This window comes from Rhyacophila brunnea, unplaced genomic scaffold (assembly GCF_057557595.1).
Source record: "Rhyacophila brunnea isolate RB1 unplaced genomic scaffold, BYU_Rbru_1.0 scaffold_20, whole genome shotgun sequence".
Taxonomy (NCBI): Eukaryota; Metazoa; Arthropoda; class Insecta; order Trichoptera; family Rhyacophilidae; genus Rhyacophila; species Rhyacophila brunnea.
In genome coordinates this window covers 22,274,589-22,295,876 of record NW_028232860.1, presented here as the reverse complement: position 1 = coordinate 22,295,876, position 21,288 = coordinate 22,274,589, and the positions used below count along the sequence as shown (strand labels likewise).

At 34.5% G+C, this 21,288-nt stretch overlaps 2 protein-coding genes across 2 annotated transcripts in view; one reads left to right on the top strand and one right to left on the bottom strand.

The window, feature by feature from the left end:
• LOC147071408 (uncharacterized) overlaps positions 1-21,288 on the bottom strand; it is a 444,271-nt gene that overhangs the window by 121,013 nt on the left and 301,970 nt on the right. The gene's annotated exons all lie outside the window — the stretch shown is intronic.
• Positions 15,801-21,037, top strand: LOC147071421 (all trans-polyprenyl-diphosphate synthase PDSS2-like). The gene is made up of 2 exons (XM_085948277.1): positions 15,801-16,196; positions 19,494-21,037. The coding sequence occupies exons 1-2, from the start codon at positions 15,942-15,944 to the stop codon at positions 20,514-20,516; spliced, it is 1,278 nt and encodes a 425-aa protein (XP_085804403.1). The 5' UTR covers positions 15,801-15,941; the 3' UTR covers positions 20,517-21,037.

The following is a 21,288-nucleotide window of genomic DNA, read 5'->3' as shown; positions in this document are numbered from 1 at the left end:
GCTCAATGAAAGAGTTTAGAAAATAAAAAAGAATCGTGCCATGCTTTTAGTGACATGAAGTGTCCTCTGTACCAATGTACTGAAACTCAGGAGTCAGGAGTTGAAAGTGATGAATCTATGGTGGGATCGGAATTATTCCATCCTCCATACGACGCAGCAAACTTTTCAAAAAGCTGAAAGTTGTCCTTGGTTGATATCAGATCGGCATGTCTAATTGTGTGGATGGACCCTGGAACCTGTCGGTCGGATCCCATCAGCGGGTAGTCCCACAGGACATATTCAGCGTCTTGATGGTCGTGCCCGTATGTGTCCGGTTCGTGTTCTATCAAAACTTGGCTGCAAAGTCACCATGGCCGATTAGGAACTGGTTTACCCAGTGTGTTGGTCTTAATTTTCCGATCTGAAGCCTGCAGAACACATCTGGGAAAAAACAGATATGTTTGTCGTCCTTTTGTAGATGTCGACCGCCTCGACTGCCGTGTATCGAGTGCTATCTTGTAGATGTAGACTAACGTGCTAACAATAGGGATACACAGATCAATATTCAACATGGCAACACTACCAATAATAGCAGAGCACGTTCTGCCATTCACGAAACATTCGCTATCAGCAGATATACCAGTTTTTAAATATGCCATTTGAATAAGTAGAAAAATCATTAAAACGGGCCAAGCTCAATAAATAGTACAAAACACTAAACCCGACAAATAAAAAAGCAAACATGTAAAAATCTTGATTTTCACAGATATTAAACATTCAATGACTATTATCTCAAAAGTATGTGTCTGCTGTCAGTCACATATTACCCCACGTCAGTCAGAAAAATATGTTGTCAAATCAGTTGTCATACTTATTTGTATTCATTGAACTGGCACCCACGTTGGCCGCGCGGCTTAAGCGTTGGCCTATAGCGTCGTGGGTTTAGAAAGTACTTATATTGTTTTTCAATAATTTAGTTATGTATGAGTCAGAGTATGGACCTAATAGGTTGAGCAAGTGGCTGACATCCATTTCTCGTAAAAACAAAATCTGTTACTTAATACAAACCTCCACTCTGTGGCAGTCCATATTATTATGATCATATTAGTATCGGACATGGTCAAAGAAGAATACAATTTTTAGATGATGCATGTTTTTTAAATTCAATTAAACCCTATCCTGTTTAAGCAACAAACGCTATCTACACATTGTAGTCTTAGTTCAATGAAGATAAAATATTTTTGACTGACAACGTTTAGTGTAGACTCTTTATGTCAGATCTTAACAGCCTGTCTCCACTTTTCACCACTGACATTTACAATAACATGACACATTTACGTACTGATTACTACAGCGTTTGAACGTACGAGTATCTATACGATTAGTATTGTATGTAGTTACGTTGTAATAATTATTAGTTTGTTACTGATAAGTGATAATAATGTAATATAAGAATTATTTTTATTGTGGTAGGCTTTAAAATTTGAATAATAGTCACTTCGCCACTGGTAGCCATATTATAGTTTCAAATAAGTCTTAAAATAACCTTCTGAACTATCTCCACCTTACGGCCGTACTTCAGCTGATACCAATAACACATTGCATTAGAGTGGCGTTTATTATGATAAGTTAAATAATCCATATTGTAGTTATTAATTATGTAAGTATAAGTATGTAGAGAAAGGTATAGTTGGACCGTCCGGAGATGACATAGCCAGTGGCCCGTTCACAATAATGTGAGTCCATAAATCGTAAAGCGATACAGCAATTACCCTATCCGAATAAAGCCACCAATGTTCAAAGTGGCATTGCATCTCCTCACCGTCGCGGCCCTCCCACAAGACGCAGCCGGGAGCCTTAATTATTATTGTCCGGGAAGTTACCACGATTTCACAGTCCCGCCGGACTCACCTGACAGTGAGTGATGTCCCCTAACAAGCGGCGCTCATCGGCTCATGCGAGCCGCTTGAAACAAACGCATGACCACACTGCAAAGCATTAGAAGTAATAATATGCAGTGTAACAGAGGTGATAATCTTGAGTAAAATTATTGTTAGTAGAGGCAAAATGTGAAGCTCCGGTTTATAATTGGCTATACCTACCTACACTTAATGGTAAAGCATCTAAGTCTTAAACCAGGGGAGGGCAAACTGCGGCCCGCCGGGTATTTTTTCGCGGCCCGCCATCGATAATTGTACTTGTGATTACGAATAACTTTTTTATAATTTAAAAAAAAATATTGATAATAGAAGAATTTGTTGTTTCGTAAATGTAATATCTCAGTACGTATTACTTGCGTCTCGTCTCACAAAATGTAACCACGATTTTCTACGTTGAACATCGATTTCAATAGATATTGATAGTGTACCGACAGAACTACAACTCGAGATTATTAATCTGCAGTGTGACACTGATTTCAGAGAATCGCATCGTCGTGAAGAAATCTCCAAATTTTACAATGCCCTTAATTCAGACAAATTCGGCCAACTTAAAGAGTAGGTATGCAAGAAAAATGTTCGTTATTTTTGGATCAACCTATATATGTGAACAAACATTTTCGATCATGAACCTCAATAAAAATTCTTTACGATCAAATATCTCCGATGCCTATTTACTAGCAGTTTTGAGAATATCAACTACAAAATTCACCTAAATTTAAAAAAATGTACAACAGTTTCATTCTTCTCATTATTTTTTTTGTAATGTTTATTTTTCGTGATAATAGTGATCTAAAGATGGTATTTTACTTGCGGCCCGCCGCTCATTTTGAATTCTTGAATTTGGCCCTCCATCCAAAAAGTTTGCCCGCCCCTGTCTTAGACTATACATACTCATCTAGGTACATTTTCATTTTTTACGAATACTTAAATAACTGCAGTAGGTATACAAATAAGTATTTTTTTTCAAATAAAAAACCATAGCTTCACCGAAAAACCTGACAAATGCACGAGGACAAATATTTGACAAAGTAAATACTTCCACCGTATTGCAATAATAATACCTTAATCATGGCCCCCACAAAGGGGGGGCTGACAGGGCTCTAGCCTGGGGGCCCGGTGTGACGAGTCGACCAAATAAGTGAGATAAACACAGATCACAAATTTGCTCTGATAGTAAAAAGTCGCCTGCGGCACTATTTTGATTCAGAAATATTAATAATTTAAAATATTTGGTTTTACGATGCAAATTTTAACTGTGTGCCGATACTCGACAACTCCATAATTCAAATGGATGTACATATAAAAACTACAAAAAATCGCTAAAAATACACTTTAATTTTACCGCGTTCGCCATTTGGAAACCGCTACTGCAGTGTGTCACACTGCCTTTACCCTTAGCGATAGGTAGGGGGGGCCGCCAAAGATCCTAGCCTGGGGGTCCGCTTCAGGATATGGGGTCCATGACCTTCCTCATATATTAAATTTATAAATTGCTAATTTTAAGTGAATCAAAAAACGAAATAGTTATACATATAGATACTTCTATATTGGTATGATGTACCTAGTAGGTATAAAAAATACGATAACCGTTTTTATTTATTCGATATTTCGATGCAAACTGTGGATATTTCGAATGACATGGTTTTCAAAAATATATTCAGAATATGTATTATTGTTATACTTAGGAACATATTTTAAAAGAATCATATTTTATTTATTAAATATTTTATAAATAAAGGGAAATACTATGTGTTTTTTGTTTCACTAAAGGTTACCACTTACTAACTCTTAAAATATACCTAAAATTAGTATGTTGAATGTGTTTCAGCCAAAAAAACTCTCTTCTCTAGAGGTGGAATCTAGATGTATGAAATGGAAGCAAAAAACAGACCTCTAGACCACTGATTAAGTTAGCTACAAATGACTTCGCATTGCAGGTTCGTTTGTAGAAAACTTCACACTACTGCTACGCCATTTATTTGCCAAATTGTAGAGCGTATAAAAAGATAATCCGTCACGATGAGCAGACAATCAGCCAATAATACTATACATTATTATTTTATCTAAAAATCTTGTAAATTCTCTGTGAATTATAATGCACATAAAAATGGCAACTATTTTGCACGAGTAAGAAAAACGGCACAGCAACTGAGCGATGTTAATCAGCTTAATGATGCTTCATGCGTTTGCTAAATAATTTCATATATCGTTACAAAAATAACGTATAAGGTTACTTCTATTTATAGTCAAAATTCTTTGGTTTCGGCGAACCTGTTGATAGTTTGACAGTTACTTCGAGAACCAGCACTACTGTTAGTGTTACCAACCGTGCAATTAGGAATGCAGATTTCTATATTATCAACTCGGTTGAAATGAAATAATTACTGCCTCTTTTGTGTAAGAACACTGCTCGAATGTTGCACCCTTTTCTCTTGCGTTTATCTACGGAGAGATAAAATTGAATTTAATGCTCTATCATCGCCGCCATTTTTGATTTACTGCAAGAATATAAATACATAAGTATTAACCGAGAAATCGCCCGCCAAGGACGAGTGGCTGGCCAATTTACGTGTTGTTGTATTATCAAAGTGTGTTTGGAATGTTTGGGTACATATCGTAGACTCAATAGGTTGAAGGAATGGCTAACAACAATCTAGCATAAAAGACATTTATTTTGTCATGATATACCTATGTAGTGATTAAATTTACAAAATGGGGGGAAAACAAAGAAATTTATAACAGTACCTAGGTACTTACTAACAATATGTACCTATACATAAAAAAACTACTACATGGTATAACCTACATCCCATTTAAAAAATATATAAAATAACATCCACCAAGAGTCATCCTCACGTGGGTGGAATATATACGTAGGTATATATCCGAAACACTTTGGTTGGATACAGTAATTGCCCTCCCAATTGGCATTATCAATGGCAGGTGAGTTGTGCACCTCTGGAGAAAAAACAACTTTTCCGATACTCCCGATTTTTAAGATAGTTATCAAGACCATATAGGTCAATACTACAAAGAATGACTTCTCATTTACATCGCGTATTAGTCGGAAAACTACGTAGCCAAATATCTCTTCTGACTTTTAGACTACGGTATGTGAGCATACCTAAGTCAGTCTGATAAAGCCACGGATATTATCCATACAGACTCAAGTAAAGAGGTGTCAAACAATTATTTTGAACCCGCTCCACTATAATGTTGTACTTCAGCTTATGCGGGGCCCAAACAATAGACCGGCTTCGAACGAAAAAATTGTATCGTAATATTTGACCAGATTTATTAATATGACACATGTATTCTCCAAATTTTCAGCGTGACTATCATTCTAGTACAAAAATGTGTAAAGCAATAATAATTGTCAATATATTTCATCTTAAACTTTTCTCATTATCAATAGAATCTTTGTGACCGGTAAATTCCTGAAGATGGCTTTAACCAAAGTTACCAGTCGTTAAAAACCTTAAAATCAATCTTAGCTTAATTCGAATAACAAGAATTCCAACCACAGGACATGGAGAATTTCTGCGGATCTTGACTTAATTCATTCATACGTTAGTAAGTTCTTAATTTGAATGCATTTTTTTTGTTTTGAACAGAAAGGTACTCTGTATAGGGCAATATTATGATAAAAATATAAATAATAAAATATTATAATCATGAAGTTATTTAGTGGGAAAACTTTAGGTTTACATTTTTATATAACCTTGCATAGCTCGGGTTTAAAACAGTACCTACTACATACATAAATGTCACAATAATAATGAAAACGATATAGCACATTGTTACGCCTTAAGTATATAAAAAAATCGTTAACCGGACAAAACATAACATGACAAAACAGAACGGTGACAAAACAGAACAGTGACAAAACAGAACAGACGAGGGAAAAATACAGCATTCATTTTTGTGGAATCTATTTGTTAATTAAATACTTATAAAACTTAAGTTTATAAACGAAATATTATATGCTTAAATAATGCTTAATATGTATTTGAAAAATTTCAATTTTTAAGTGAAATCAGCAACTTATTAGGTACCTACTTATATAATATTATATACCTACATATTATACATTTTTGCAAAACCGTTATTTTGAAAATAATGTATTTTTTATATAGGTATCTTCTTCTTCTTCCACCCTGTCACGTCCCAACATTGGAACATAGGGCAAGCACAAGTTGGCGCCACTTCCCTCGGTCCATCGCCAACTCCTGCGCCTCCCGCCATCTCAGACCTGCAGCACGTATGTCGCCTTTGTAGCACCGCAGGGTGAGGGAGGGCCGGCCACGGCGACGGAACCCTTGAGGCTGTGCCACAAGGGTACGAATAGAGTACCTTTTATAATGTAATCACTGAATGTTAGCCATTCTATAATGAATATGTATAAATATTTATTATTTTAAAAAAATTCAATTTTTCAGTGAAATTAACTTATTAGGTAAAAAGTCTAAATTATAAAAGTTTTCAATGTCCACTTTTATATTGAGAGAGTGTCATAGTACCTATTGTCAATGACCAATCTAATTAATCGACAAACAACACCACTTGTAAAAAAGTAAGTGCTTGTTACCAGGAAGAAAAGGTCCATAACTAACTACTAATAGAAACGAGACTAGATTGAAATTATACAATGTTGGATTCAGATCGAATAATCGTTTTTACGGGTGCTTTTATTCACAGATTCGACCCTGCCATTACAAATGACGATGATACGGTCCCATCAGACGGATCGCGAAAAACATACCTGTACGTTTCCGCTAGAGCCTATAAAAAAATGAAAAAAATGATTTGTTTCATTTCAAGGAACACATTCGAAGTAAAAATAAAGCATTATTGAGATTGCCGGTTGGGTGCGAAGAGTAGGACTTAAATTTATTCATAGGATGAAAATTGTTTTGGCCGTCTCCATTTGCTTTTTTTGTGTTTTGAAGAGAATGAAGTATGTACATAATATCTTGGATACATACGCGTTATTGCAGTGGCGTCTACATAAAATAGCAAAACAATATTAAGGGATGTTTTATTATTTAGCTGTCACCGGTCCTTAGTATGCAAACGAAAGGGGTTTTGCCCCTAGTCGAACAGACTCGCAGTCGCAGACACGGCGATTGACTTCGATTGTCGTGAGCAATCGTCAACTGCAATTTTGTTACACGAAATGGATGAGATACCAAATCGATTGGCTTATTATGATCGGTTCAGTGCATACGCTGTGTCCTTAGTGCAAATATAAATAATCAACATTTCACTACAAACTATTGAAGATTGAATGTAAACAAGTAACAAGTTGCTAATAATTATTGTAACTACTTACCGGCATATTATATATAGATATTTTTGTTAAATTATGAAATGTACCTAGTTGACTATCATTATAAAAGCAAACGTCCAACTGACAGGGTGTACTGTGAACAATATAGGTACAGATATATATTTTTTTAAATCAAAAGATAAGCCAACAATAAATAACAAAGCTGTTATAAAATGTGCATTCGTAGAATCTTATTATCTTGTTGAATCTCATTATTTTTTTTAACTATCAAAATATATTTTAATAAGTTATCCTGAATAAGAAAGATTTTTAAGGAATTGTTAGTTATATTGAGTTAATTTAAAAAAAAATCGTGTTCCTTGAAATTCAATCTATACTTACTTTTCATATCGAATTGAAGTCACATCAGGGAAAACAAAAATAATGTGAAAAGGGTTGCTTTCTAGGTGAGGCTGTAACAATGCTTAATTCTCGAGTGTGAAAAAATATGGGCTAAACATAAACGCCTGTTGTAGAAAGTGTGTTATTTTCAATAGTTACGTAGGTATATATGATTATATGCATTAAAGTTTGTCACGTAAACAAAACGCGCATTCAATATTCGTGATATTTAAGGACATTCCGGAGGCTTTGTACTTCTGAGGTTCTATGGACTGACATTAAGTAAATTTCGTTTCAAATTCTTGGTGCATGGGCAACTGGAGTTACATTTATTTTTTCAAATCTGTTATTGTAGTCACAGTATTTTTTGAATCGTGATTAAAATTTGTTCATACCTATGCTTTTCAGTACTTACCTAGATAAGTAGGTAATAATAACTTATTTATCTGAGGTAAATTCTATTATTATAATATCTATTGCAATATTTAACTACCTTCATACCTTGTTCAGTAAAAGATGAATGTCGTGAGTATTGGTAATTTTCCTGCCGGTTTACGTTCGATATAAAAAAATCGTACGGCTCTGATTTTCATGTCATAAAAATTTCCTGGCTACGCTACTGATAACGTGTTTACAGCATGTTGTTTATGAAACAAAGAAAAATAAAAATGTAACAGCGGTCGGCGATAATTTTGAAATATGGAAGCTCCTCCGTGATTGGTTGATAGCTTAGCCCCTGGCGGTCACATTGATGACTATCATTACGTACCTGGCCACAAATAATAATTTATGTGTGCGTGTGTTGGCCACGGCCGCTTATCCAGGAGTTGGTCTGTGGCTATCATAGTTTCACGTCACTTTTCTGCTGTCAGCCGCAGAGCAAAATATGTACCTACAGATTGCAAAGAATTTGGACTATAAATAGAAGGAACCTTATACGTTATTTCTGTTATGACATTTAAAATTATTTAGCAAACGCATGTATGTAAGTATGGTTAAGTTGGTAAACTCAAGAAATATTAACACCGTTCAGTTACTATTGCGATTTTTTACACAACTTTTAAAATGTTCATTGTGATTACTTACTCCAATGATAAACGGTTTTAGACACCATTTTAGAGGATTTTTCAACTACAAACAATGCCGGGGTGTAGTCGTATTTGCTGCGTATCTTAACTTAACATGATGAATAATTGTTTTTATACGCAATGCAAATTGGTAAATAAATCTAATAGCCGTAGTAAGAAGTTCTCATTTATAACTAATTTAATCAATCAGTGGACCAATGGTCCCTTTTCTGCTTCGATTTCGTAGATTTAGGTCTCATCTCAATAGAAAATGTTTTTTTTTAACATCTTTAATACGTAGGTATTATATAACATAAGGTAGGTATGTCGGTATTTTGGCATGTAGTATTTAAGAGGAAATTGCAATCCTGGATTATATTTTTGTCTGTCAGAAGTACCATCGATTTACCAAATCACAAGAAACAAAAGGTCCCTCTTATTATGACCCTGCACCATCATCCATGCTTCTGATAATACATACCTACATATTTCATTTCAACAGATTTATGATGGTTGAAAATAACCTCTAAATCAAAGAATTAGTATTATGTGTCTATAAGGAGGAATATAACCTACACTATTTTCTATTAAGCCTCAATGACATTGAGCTACTTTACAAGCTGCTTGTTGGCGAGCTTAAAATCTGCTTGTAAACTCGCCCAGTGTCATCATCGAACAAGCTAACAAGCAGATCGTAAACAATCTAAAAGTTGAAAGCCGGTCAACTTTACACGCTGGCGTGTGGGCCTACTGCGTCTGTGCAGTAGAGCGATAGTAGCGACCTCACTTTAATATTCAGATTATGTATCTAAATTCTAAATATGCGATGTGAAACCATAGATGTACGATGTACCTACCTATACGGTACATAGATTTTGTATCCCAGTGTTACTCTGCCATCTCTTTTCGGTAAGATAGCTCACGGTGAATTATGATAAGGCAAAATGTAGCATTGTACAATTGACATGTAACCGGTTTGAACTGTTTCGACGCCGCCTCTTAAGTCTTCTGATGAATTGATTGCGCCATCTGTGTCAAAGAACATCGCTCTAGTCTATTATATTTATATTATGACAACTAGAGTCTGTCTTTTATAAGCTGGCGTTCCGGTTTCCCCCCGCTTCAGCATCCATCTCGTTCCCTTCCATTGAAAACTTGCAACAGTTGAATGCGACGCAATGACATTAATATGGACGAAGCATCTAAAAAATAAAATGACACTCACTTAGTGTCGGGTCTGCCGGATGGCGAAATTCATATTTTAATATCGGTATCCTACGCTCAAATGAACATTCTGCTTGCAAGCGGTCTGGCGACACCGCTGTGTCTGCCCATATAAAATTTCTGACTGTCAGGTTTCGACTCCACCGTTATTATTGTGTTACAAAATGCCAATGTGCCTAGTTAAAAATTGTAAAAAAAATCTACTTAACACTCCAAGAAAGATGGGATATCACTTTTCATGTGTTAGTATTATCTATTATTTATAAAATGCCATTTTAAGATAATGTTTATTCAATGCAATTGAATGACAGAAACCATTGGACAGTCGCCTGTGTGCGCTGGGCTCACTTGCGTCTAATCTCCGAGAAGTCGTAAGTAACCGAGAATCTGTTTCTAACGCAATGAGTCATTACACTAATACGCCATTACAATAAAGGTTATATTACTATAAATTCTTGAAGCTTGTATCGCATAATGGAAATGGATACGTCATATGGTCACGTGACATCTACCTATACATCTGTGAATGACTTTCATGCACAATTTCTCGTGCGCGCCGGTATGAAGTGAGTTGTCCATTTAATATGTCATTGATGCGACGGCACAATGCTTTCCGTGTGACGTGTACGCCAGTTTATAGAATACAGACTCTAGCTTTCGCATTTTTCTTTTATTAATTTGTTTTGTAGACACGATTATAAATTAATATGTATTTTTATTGTTGTACGTCATCCAAAAATGCATTGAGCAATAAACATTGAGCCGGAAACGTCTTGTCGACTTCTCCGTCAACTAGTTGTTGTCTATGCGTGGAAAATAAATAGGTAAAACAGCTGTTATCAATGACAAACGTCAAAATATTTAGTAGGTACCTACTTACCCACGAGACACTACAGTCGCAATAATTAGTGTTATATGTTTGCACTCCTCTAACGCATAACCTGCCGATTCATTCTATCTCTATAATATTTAGCAATCAATCTCTTCCTCTGGTCTGAGGTTTTCATAGTTTCGCGCCAGTTTTTTATTGCCAGTAATCTGAAAATAAATACGCCATGTTGGATAAATGGCCGGCGAACGGTAGCAATGTTGGATGCAGTACGCCAATTATTATTTTTTGTTGTATTTTCGCAGACAATCTCGTTTCTGATTTATGTGAAAAGCCCTTTGGCTTGATTGATGCCTTTTTAATGTTTGATGGGATTTATTTTGTGGCCATCTTGTTGCCGGGAAGGTATTTATTACAATTTTTGACGATTTTTGGTCGGTTGTTAGGTAGCTATCTATAGCAATTATTATTAGCCTCAAGACAGACAATAATACCTGATATCTAAGGCGTAGCCGTAGACGAAGTAACTACGTATAAACATTCCTACCTCATAATATTAAGTAGGTATATAGTCGTACATCATTCAAAATAAATACCTAGACACTTACCAAAAAAATATTATATTTTATGTATTTAGGAAAATCACTCAGTGCTTATTTATCTTAATTAGGTATTGTCACAATATTGAAGCTCGATTTGATATAAATAAAAAGAATTTCAAGTTATACACATTTATATTTTTATAAAAATCGATGTTTTTTAAAATTAATATAAAAAAATATTAAAAATATGAATTAGTCAAAAATCATTTCAACTACATTTTAATAATAAATATGACCATAAAATATATGTTATAATAAGATGGGGACGTAAACAAAATTCACATTTTATAACATTTTTCTTAAATTGTAGGTTTATCTTTGATTTAAAATAAAAATAAATCTTTAAATGTTTTCAGATACTTACATATTTATTAATCAATATAGTATTGTAAATTATCAAAAAAATGTCTCAAATTGCAAGTTTCGTATTTTTCCGCTAGGTGCCTCTTTAAAAAGGGCTCAGTAAAGGCTTCACCTTAAACACACAAATACACCAAAAATCTTTAAATTAACGTTCACAATATCCACTGAGAATTAGAGCACTTCCACGAACCACCTACTCTCAAATAGTGATGGTTTTAGGTACGCGCAGGTATGTGGTACTGACAGGTTTGGAGGCACCCTTGTGAAAATTTTGTCTGCGATAAACTGCAATTACAGCATTATTTTATATATTACACACGTATTTTCAACACTACAACAAGCCTAAAAGTCCCATAACGGTAGTGTAGTTTAACAGTAGGTAGTATATTTAACATATATTTATTATAATGGTTATTACAACACATACATACCTACTTACAAAAATATTTGTCCTCACATTTTCTCACTTTTATACATACATAAGTATATAATATTTATATACCTACTTATAAAACTTATAAAACCAATCTAGACTCCGATTTCTATAAGCTGGCGTACACGTATTTGACGATGAAGTTGGCGGGGGACGAACGTAATGCAGTGTTAACATGATGAAGCGGGGTCAATTTAGGAATTTAGTTATAGGTACTAGTAGTTCATGAAAGAACCGTGATGACGTGAACGCCAGCTTATAGAAATCGGAAATAGGTTACAATTGTCTGGTGGCTCGACTCTGCAGACCTTAAATCTTCACAGTGATCCAGTGGATCTGTTTTGTTCTCTAATTTAGGATTAATTGTGTCTGGACAACTGCTTATTTTTATTCTATTTTTTTAATTGTACTTTACTTTTCTTATATTGCCTGTAGGTATATGAAAGTATACTTAGCTATACTTTTTTATGATTTGCTTTTTTTGTCTCTATTTTTCTTATGATTTGGTAATGTGTTTTTATTTTTTAACGATTTTCAATAACTCTCCAACTATATTCATTACCGCTGTACCTAATATCTTTTCCTAAATAATCCTAATTTCATCGAAATTAATTTGATTTATTATGCTTTTTGTTTTCGCCTGTTATTGCGACCTCGCGTATATTTTTTTCTATAATTATACTAATCCCCTGTGGTTGATCCTGTTGGTTGACCTAAATAAATTTAAAAATAAATAGTTATGTTTTCAGGATTTTTATGCTTCGATTATTTTTTATCGATAAGTATGTATCTAGGTACTTTAAAATGAAGTGACAGCATTGTTATAGAAAACCACCAACAGACGTCTCAAAGTTGTAATGTTAGAATTATTCATTCCTTCATTTGCCGCCGTTTATAATGAGCCGCCCGTATGCAACACATGACCTGCCTACCCCCACGAGACATCACTGTTCCTCCATATGCTCCACCTGTAGCGAATATAATATTATGAAACAAGAATTATTATTGTAATACTGACCCTCATTCACAAAAATTACAACATAACAATAATAATTAATCAGAGGCTTTTGACAGAATGACCATCCATTTTATTTCGTTAGGTTGTTCACCTTCTGCAAAGTTTATTCTTATTATCAATGAGAGAGAGCTTTTAAAAGTTTACACCGGTCTCCCAAAATGTGTCTCGCGGTGGTAGGCAGGTAGATACTGAATCCACTGTTGACTCAAACGTTACCAGATAATTATTATTTTACCAAATCGGGATTTTGAACGCAATAAATTGGCCTTTGTTGCGACCAGGTCGGACGGTCTCATATACCCTACAGCTGGTTGGACCGACTTGAGCATCTCTTCTCTTTCGGAGCACACTTTCGGACATTCCCAGATGATGTGTTTTGCATCCTTTAGCACTCCTACATGGGGTCTAGGACGATTTGGCACCGGGACAACTGGACGCCACGGAATTCGAAAATAAATAGACGTAAGGTACTTATAGGTACTTAAAAAAAATATTTAATATTATTATTTATATTTAAATGATTATATTATGATTTAATAGTTGGTGAGAATGTAAATATGCAGACGTAAACAATGATTTAATCGTGCATATGTTTAAGTTCCAACGAAAAAAGAGTTTTTATTTTATATAAAGCCTTAGGCATGGTAATTCTCAATCCGCAATAAAGAATACATTATGTTAAGAGTAAAATGAATTAAAATTACTAAGTAGTAGATAGAAACTGATTAAAATACCTCGTCTAAGTTCTGTATACGTGTCTACGACAGTGCGGCGTCCAATTTTCCGGAGGCCAGTCGTCCCATTTCCCCTACATGTTGGTCAGATAACAAGTCCAAGCTCTGCTACCTGACACTATTTCCCACAACATTAACCTAGATTTTCGCAGTGTATCTATTGCACAAGAGACTAGGGCTACATATATCGTAAATTGTAGGTACCTGCATATTAAATTTCGCCGTATCACAGTTCACCGTGAGCTTTCACACCGGAAAAAAGATGACTGTATATCATTGAGATAAAAAATACGCGTTATTCGTGATGTGCAATGCAGACAGCGATGTTTTAATTATTCTTATTTGATTCAATAAGAACATTAATTTTATATAGATTGGTATCAAAATATCTGATAAAAACGCTGTCATTATTATCAGATTGATATTTGATATTTACGTCATGACACGTCAAGTACTTAAGTACTTGATAACTTATCTACGTATGAATATGAATCATTCAGAATTTTATATAAATATATACGACATGATTATATTCTTAATTTTATTACCTACGTACCCATTTTTACACTTCGGGTTTTCCCTTGTATTCAGGTGGTTTTTATTGTGTATTTCTTAAGTGTTTTATTTTGACATAAATTTGATCTATTGGTAACATAGCATGCATACATAATTATATTATTATTTCTACCTACAGTACTTTTTATACAACTCATTAGAGATATCTACACTTTTTCAAACAATACTTAGGTATAGATAATATGTACATAATGATTCATAATTACTACATATTTATTAATATAACTGCATTCTTAATTATAATCTTGAAATTAATTAGACGATATAATTTTTAATAAAATACCGTTATTTCCAAAGTTTGAGAACATGTAGGCTGGCCGGCGCAAAAGCATTAATCAAACTGCAGACAAAATAATGAAAACATTTCTTTTCTATTCAAAGCAGCTGTTTAAAAAAACGTGTAGGTCAGTGTACACTGTACCTCTATTTTTTAGATATATGAAGGTAGTTATTATGCATTGTAAAATTAACTACATACGAAATGGTTACCGGGTTCAATAATAATTATTAGGTACCTATAAAAAGAAATAATGTTTGTATTGTTACAATATAACTATTTGTTTTATAATAATTAAATTAAATAAAATATTATTATGTATATATCGACATCGTTTTCCACGGCACGACAAAAAATTAATTCCTTTTATATCAACACTGGACAGTTGATGTTATATGTTGAATCATGTACGTAGGTACATTTGAAGACTAGAAATAGGTTGACAAAGTTCAAAATTCAGCAGCATGTATTAATTTGCAATCTACGATTAAAATAATAATATAAAAAAGTCTCGGAAATAACATGAAACCAAATACTTACCTCAAACAAAATCTTTCATTTTATGTTTATCATTTTTTATATATTCAACAAACGATATAGCTTCTTACCAATTGTTTTTTTTATATTCAATAAATATGATTGAGATTATAATATTATTACATAAATGTGTACAGTTAAAAAAGAATAGCACGCGCCACGAATTAAAAAAAATTGGCTTATTTTGGCACGCCGATCAAACATATTTGCCATCCCTGCATAGAAGAAGGGTTCTGGTTGTGTAATTTTGTTTGGACATGATAATAATATTAAAATCTAATAATTATAATTATGAATGATTAGATACTTTTGGAGGTTTTATTTATTAAATTTTTTGCATTTTTGTTAATGTCTTTAATAGCCATATTATATTATTTTTTACATTGAATAGGATGTAATGAATTTCTGAATATATTGCTCTATTTATTTGGTTCCACTTTTTACCGCTAGATGCAGTTAGTAATGCGTAAACGAGGGCCTGTTGATAATATCTGTCGGGCATGCGCAGAACGACACGTGGCGCGAAATATAGGTCGACTTACACTCAGCCAGAGAGAAATGTGGATGACAGATGACATAACGATATAACCTAAAACTGAAATTTATTTATTCTTACTAACCACCGCCAAATTAGTTATTTAATTTTCACCCACCGGAATAGTTTGGACGGTTTTAAGTATATAATCACAAAATGTTGACGAGTAACAGAATCCTTTATAATGTGTGCCATTGGAAATCGTTCATCAATGGACATTGTTTACAATATTTCGTGCCTAGTTTCAGGGATAGCCCTTCGAGGTTATCAACTCTTTCTAGTCCCAAGCCTGATTGGAATAGAGCCGTGTCCGAAGCTGAGAAAATAGTGGGATATCCCACTTCTTTCGCTAATTTAAGGTGGCTTTTAAGTGATGAAATCGCCAATGTTGCTCTACATCTGAGAAAACTCGTAAGTTGAAAACATTAATATTTTTTCACTTTACTTACTTACAAATCTTACAACTACGTAAACAATGTTATAAGTCGCGTGCGCTCGCCGAGGTCAGTGCTGCCATATTTTTGTCAGCGAGTTATAGTACGCAGTCCGAAAAAGTAAAGTATATTGTCAAAAAATATAGTACACATAGTCTTCGGTTGAAAATGTATACGTTTTTAGTTTGTCACAAAAATGAGGATTTGAGAAATATATTCGAGTCAAGAAGAGTCGAAATAGTCTTATTTTTTTTTACCTTTTCCGGTCAAATTTTTTCTCATCTGATAAAATCTGTTTCGTTTCAAGGACTTTTTTTTACCTCTCAAACATTTTTTTTCTCGACTCACCAAATTTTCTTCTATTACGAAATTTATAGTACGGAAATATCGAAATTTTAATAGATATGTACTTATTTATTATTTTATATTTTTTAATTCTTAATTAATTAATGTCGAAATTAAATCTTTAAGATTGAAATATATTTTTTTCCGATATTCATAATTATAGTATTTTGGGCGTACTATACCTTTTATTATCGTACATAGTACGTGGACCATAATTATAGTACACATATTATAACTATAGTAATTACGGTTGGCAACACTGAATTATTCAATATATAATATTATTGTATTTATGATATTGAACTTTCCGTGGGAAATATGAAATTGAGCATTCTAAATTAAATTATATGTGTAATGTAATGAATATAATATGCTGTATAACTTTGCACTTTTTTTGCAGTTTTTACTACACTGATACGCCCTTTTGCCTGATTACCTCGCATAAAATTAGATCAAATGTAACGTTGTTCAGTTATATAAATATATTATGTACCTATCTAGTAATAATTAAATAAATAAATAAGAATATTAAAAGGTAAGTATATGTAAAAAAATATTTTTAGAATAATGTTACATCATTGTCATTCTAGAGCCGAAGTGCAACGTTATAAAGTGGCAACTAGGTATAATAAACACTAACATGGTAACGACGTAAACAAACATCCATTAAATTATTAAAAAACTGGTTTTACCTATACCTACGACAAAACAACTTTTAGTGGTTCTTCATTATCTTTATTATAACGGACATAAAAAATGTTTATAACAAAACATATTGAACATATTAAAAATATGTTAAATACCTAGACACTTACTACATATTATTTTGCACTGCATCGTATTTTATTATAACTATTTAGATGTCGCCAGGCGCGCACACAGCAAAATGGTTGGTGGAAGAGGGTCCTTTTTGAAAATATATAATGCCCAAAATATTGTTTATTCATTTTTTGTTAACAAAATCTAGTAGGTGTCAGAGACTGGTGCATTTACTTCGACTACTAGGTACTTAAACTTGGCTTCTATATCGAGACATACACGTCATCGCGATCGTTTCAGCGCATGTATTCTATACACAAGGCTGCAATCGGTGGCTATCGAGGGTAGTTTATCATATTAATGTATTGAGTCGGTTAATTGCAATGACATATTAAATGGACGACTCACTTCATACCCGGCGCGCACGAGAAATTGTGCATGAAAGTCATTCACAGATGTATAGGTAGATGTCACGTGACCATTGACGTATCCGTTTCCATTATGCGATACAAGCTTCGAGAATTTATAGTAATATAACCTTTATTGTAATGGCGTATTAGTGCCATGACTCATTGCGTTAGAAACAGATTCTCGGTTACTTACGACTTCTCGGAGATTAGACGCAAGTGAACCCAGCGAATCACAGGCAACTGACTGTCCAATGGTTCCTGTCATTCAATTGCATTGAATAAACATTCATCAATATCTTAAAATGGCATTTTATAAATAATAAATAATACTCACACATGCAAATTGATATCCCATCTTTCTTGGAGTGTTTAGTAGATTTTTTTACAATTTTTAACTAGGCACATTGGCATTTTGTAACATAATAATAACGGTGGAGTCGAAACCTGACAGTCAGAAATTTCGTATGGGCAGACCCAGCGGTGTCGCCAGACCGCTTGCAAGCAGAATGTTCATTTGAGCGTAGGATACCGATATTAAAATATGAATTTCGCCATCCGGCAGACCCGACACAAAGTGAGTGTCATTTTATTTTCTAGATGCTTCGTCCATATTAATGTCATTGGTTAATTGTTACAATGAATAATTAACCGTCTGAACTATCAAAAAGTGCTGTTTTAACAGCACCTTTCTTAACTATGTTAACTTTTAGAGCGACAGTTTTGACGGGTAACTTATTGTAACAATTATAATAGATACCTCAATACACAATAAACTACTCTCGATGTCCACCGATAGCAGCCTTGTGTATAGAATAGATGCGCTGGACCTAAAGCCGTTGCAATACCGCCAGCATGCAAAATGCGCGTGGCGTAATAGTGTAATCGCATACAGCGCCATGAAGTAGATGTCAATTATATAGATGGCGCTCACTGTAATAGCTTCTCATCGCTTCAACCGAGGAATCGGTACCGCACTTTTACCGATGCATTCGACATACCCAGATACTTCACATTTTGAGTCTAACGATAGATACCTCCAGGCTTCCAGGTTCACCCAAAACTATTTACCAACGAGTTATTGGGAACTGTCCCATCCACAAGTGGTTATTCACCTGGAACCGACCCCCCCTCCCTCCGTGTGTGCTTGCCTGGATGTCACTATTTAAAATGTAAATCACAAAGTATCTTGTTCAGTAATTAGACCACTTTATAGTTTTTTTTGTCAAATTAGCATAATTTCCTTTAAATGTTTAGTAAATACATATTTTTTAAAACCTCAAATACTTACATACAACATATTGTATTACATAAAAAATCCAGGTCGGTAGGTACTTTTTATCTGTTTACGTACATTTTTTGCGAACATTTTAAATATCCTTATACAAACAGGGCCAGATTTACCAGACGGCTAAAAGGGTTAGCCTAAATCCCCCGAATTATTGATGATCTCCGGAACCCGAAAAAAATTGAAATAGTATTGTTATTACATCCCAAACATGTGCATTTTTGTTAAACTCTGGATTCGAACCCGGGACCCACGACAGTATAAGGCTATAAACCAACGCGGTAACCGCTGGACCCATCGTAGGCGATAAATTAGTGACCATAAAACTAGAGGTCATTTTTCACCTTCACTTTCATACATTTAGTCTCCGTCTCTATCGAATAAGGTTTTCTTCAACATCTTTTATCTACCTACCGATTGTCTCTATGCAATAGAATACAACGTAATTCTTACAATTTATTTTTTTCTCCTATAGGTTGGCACCAATCACCCAATACTGAAAACAGCCAAAAATCTCCTCTACAATGGCAAGAACAACATGCAAGCGTGGGGCCTGCTCATGTTGCTGGTCTCCAAGGCGGCAGGACATACAGCCAGCATCAAGGCCTCAGACCTTGAAAACGAAGGAGTCCTCCACAGCCAACGGATTCTTGCAGAACTCACGGAGATCATCAGAACAGGCCATCTGGTACACAAAGGTCTTGTCAACATATCACTAGACGACCAGAAACAGAACAAAGACAATATGAATTTTGGAAATAAGATAGCTTTATTAACTGGTGATTTTCTACTTGCCAAATCTAATAGTATGCTGTCAAATTTAAGAAATCAGCATTTATCTGAATTAATTTCATCAGCTTTGAGAGATTTGACAGAGGGTGAATTTTTTGGTGAAAGGGATCCACAGAATTTTCCAATACCTTCAAAACCAAATAGCAATGAAATAATTTACGATATCAATGCGGATGCAAAGCTTGCAAGTCTTGTCGGATGTCTCAGAAGATCAGATCCGTTGGATCCCGATGGATGTCCTGGTAATCCTGTCAGGGAATGGACTCTTAGGAACGTTTTGGGTGGTGGGAGTCTTCTAGGAAAAGGTTGTGAAGGTGCTTTATATCTAGCAGGCCATGATCGAGAGTTACAAGACACCGGATACAAATTCGGCTGCCATATTGCCCTGGCTTGGCAGGCCTGTCTTGACTACGATTTGTTTGTTTTTTCTCGCGCGGATACATTCTCTTTAGTATGCGCTCCTGTCCTGTTCGCTCTACATGATAATCCAGAATTATACGATCAAGTAAGATGTGCATCAGAAGGCATAGACAATGTCGATTATACAGCCTTAAAAGAGTCTGTCAAAAAAGGGCCTGCATTGGAGAATACTCTATTGCTTTACAGAGAACATAGCAAAGCAGCTATGGCAGCATTGGAAATGTTCCCAGATTCTGTTGCCACAAATGCTTTAAAGAATATTTTACTTGCTATGAACGATCAATAACGTTCGTATTAAAATCATAAATAATTAACAAATTACCGAAATGAAAGGCCAGTAAATGCCTATATACGAGGGTGGGTCAATAATTCCTTAGAAAAAAGCATTAAAACAGTTTTTATTTTTGTATTTTTTTTTTATTTCTCAACATAATCTTCTTGGAGCTCAATACACTTGGTAAGACGTTTCTCAATTTTTTTTAAACCGTCAGAAAAATAAGTTTTCGGAAGGTCCTCAAAATAAGCATTTGTCCGATCGATGACTTCTTCATTTGAAAAAAAACGTTGTCCACTTAGCCATTTTTTTAAGTTTGGGAAAAGGAAAAAGTCACTGGGGGCTAAATCTGGCGAATACGGTGGGTGGTCGACCAATTCGAACTTCAATTCTTCAATTTTAGCCATTGATCGTAAACATGTGTGAACACGGGCATTGTCCTGATGAAAGAGGATTTTTTTCCTGTTTAAATGAGGCCGTTTTTCTTCAATTTTGTTTTTTAGCTGGTCCAATAAATATGCATAATAATCCCCTGTTATTGTTTTTCCTTTTTCCAAATAGTCAACGAAAATAATTTCACGTGCATCCCAAAATACAGTAGCCATAACCTTACCAGCTGATTTTACGGTTTTCGCCTTCTTTGGACATGGTTTGCCTTCGCAATCCACTGCTTTGACTGTTCTTTCGTCTCGGGAGTATAGTGGTGTATCCATGTTTCATCTACAGTCACAAAGCGACGAAAAAATTCATCCGGATTGCGTTGCATGAGCGACAACAGGGCTTT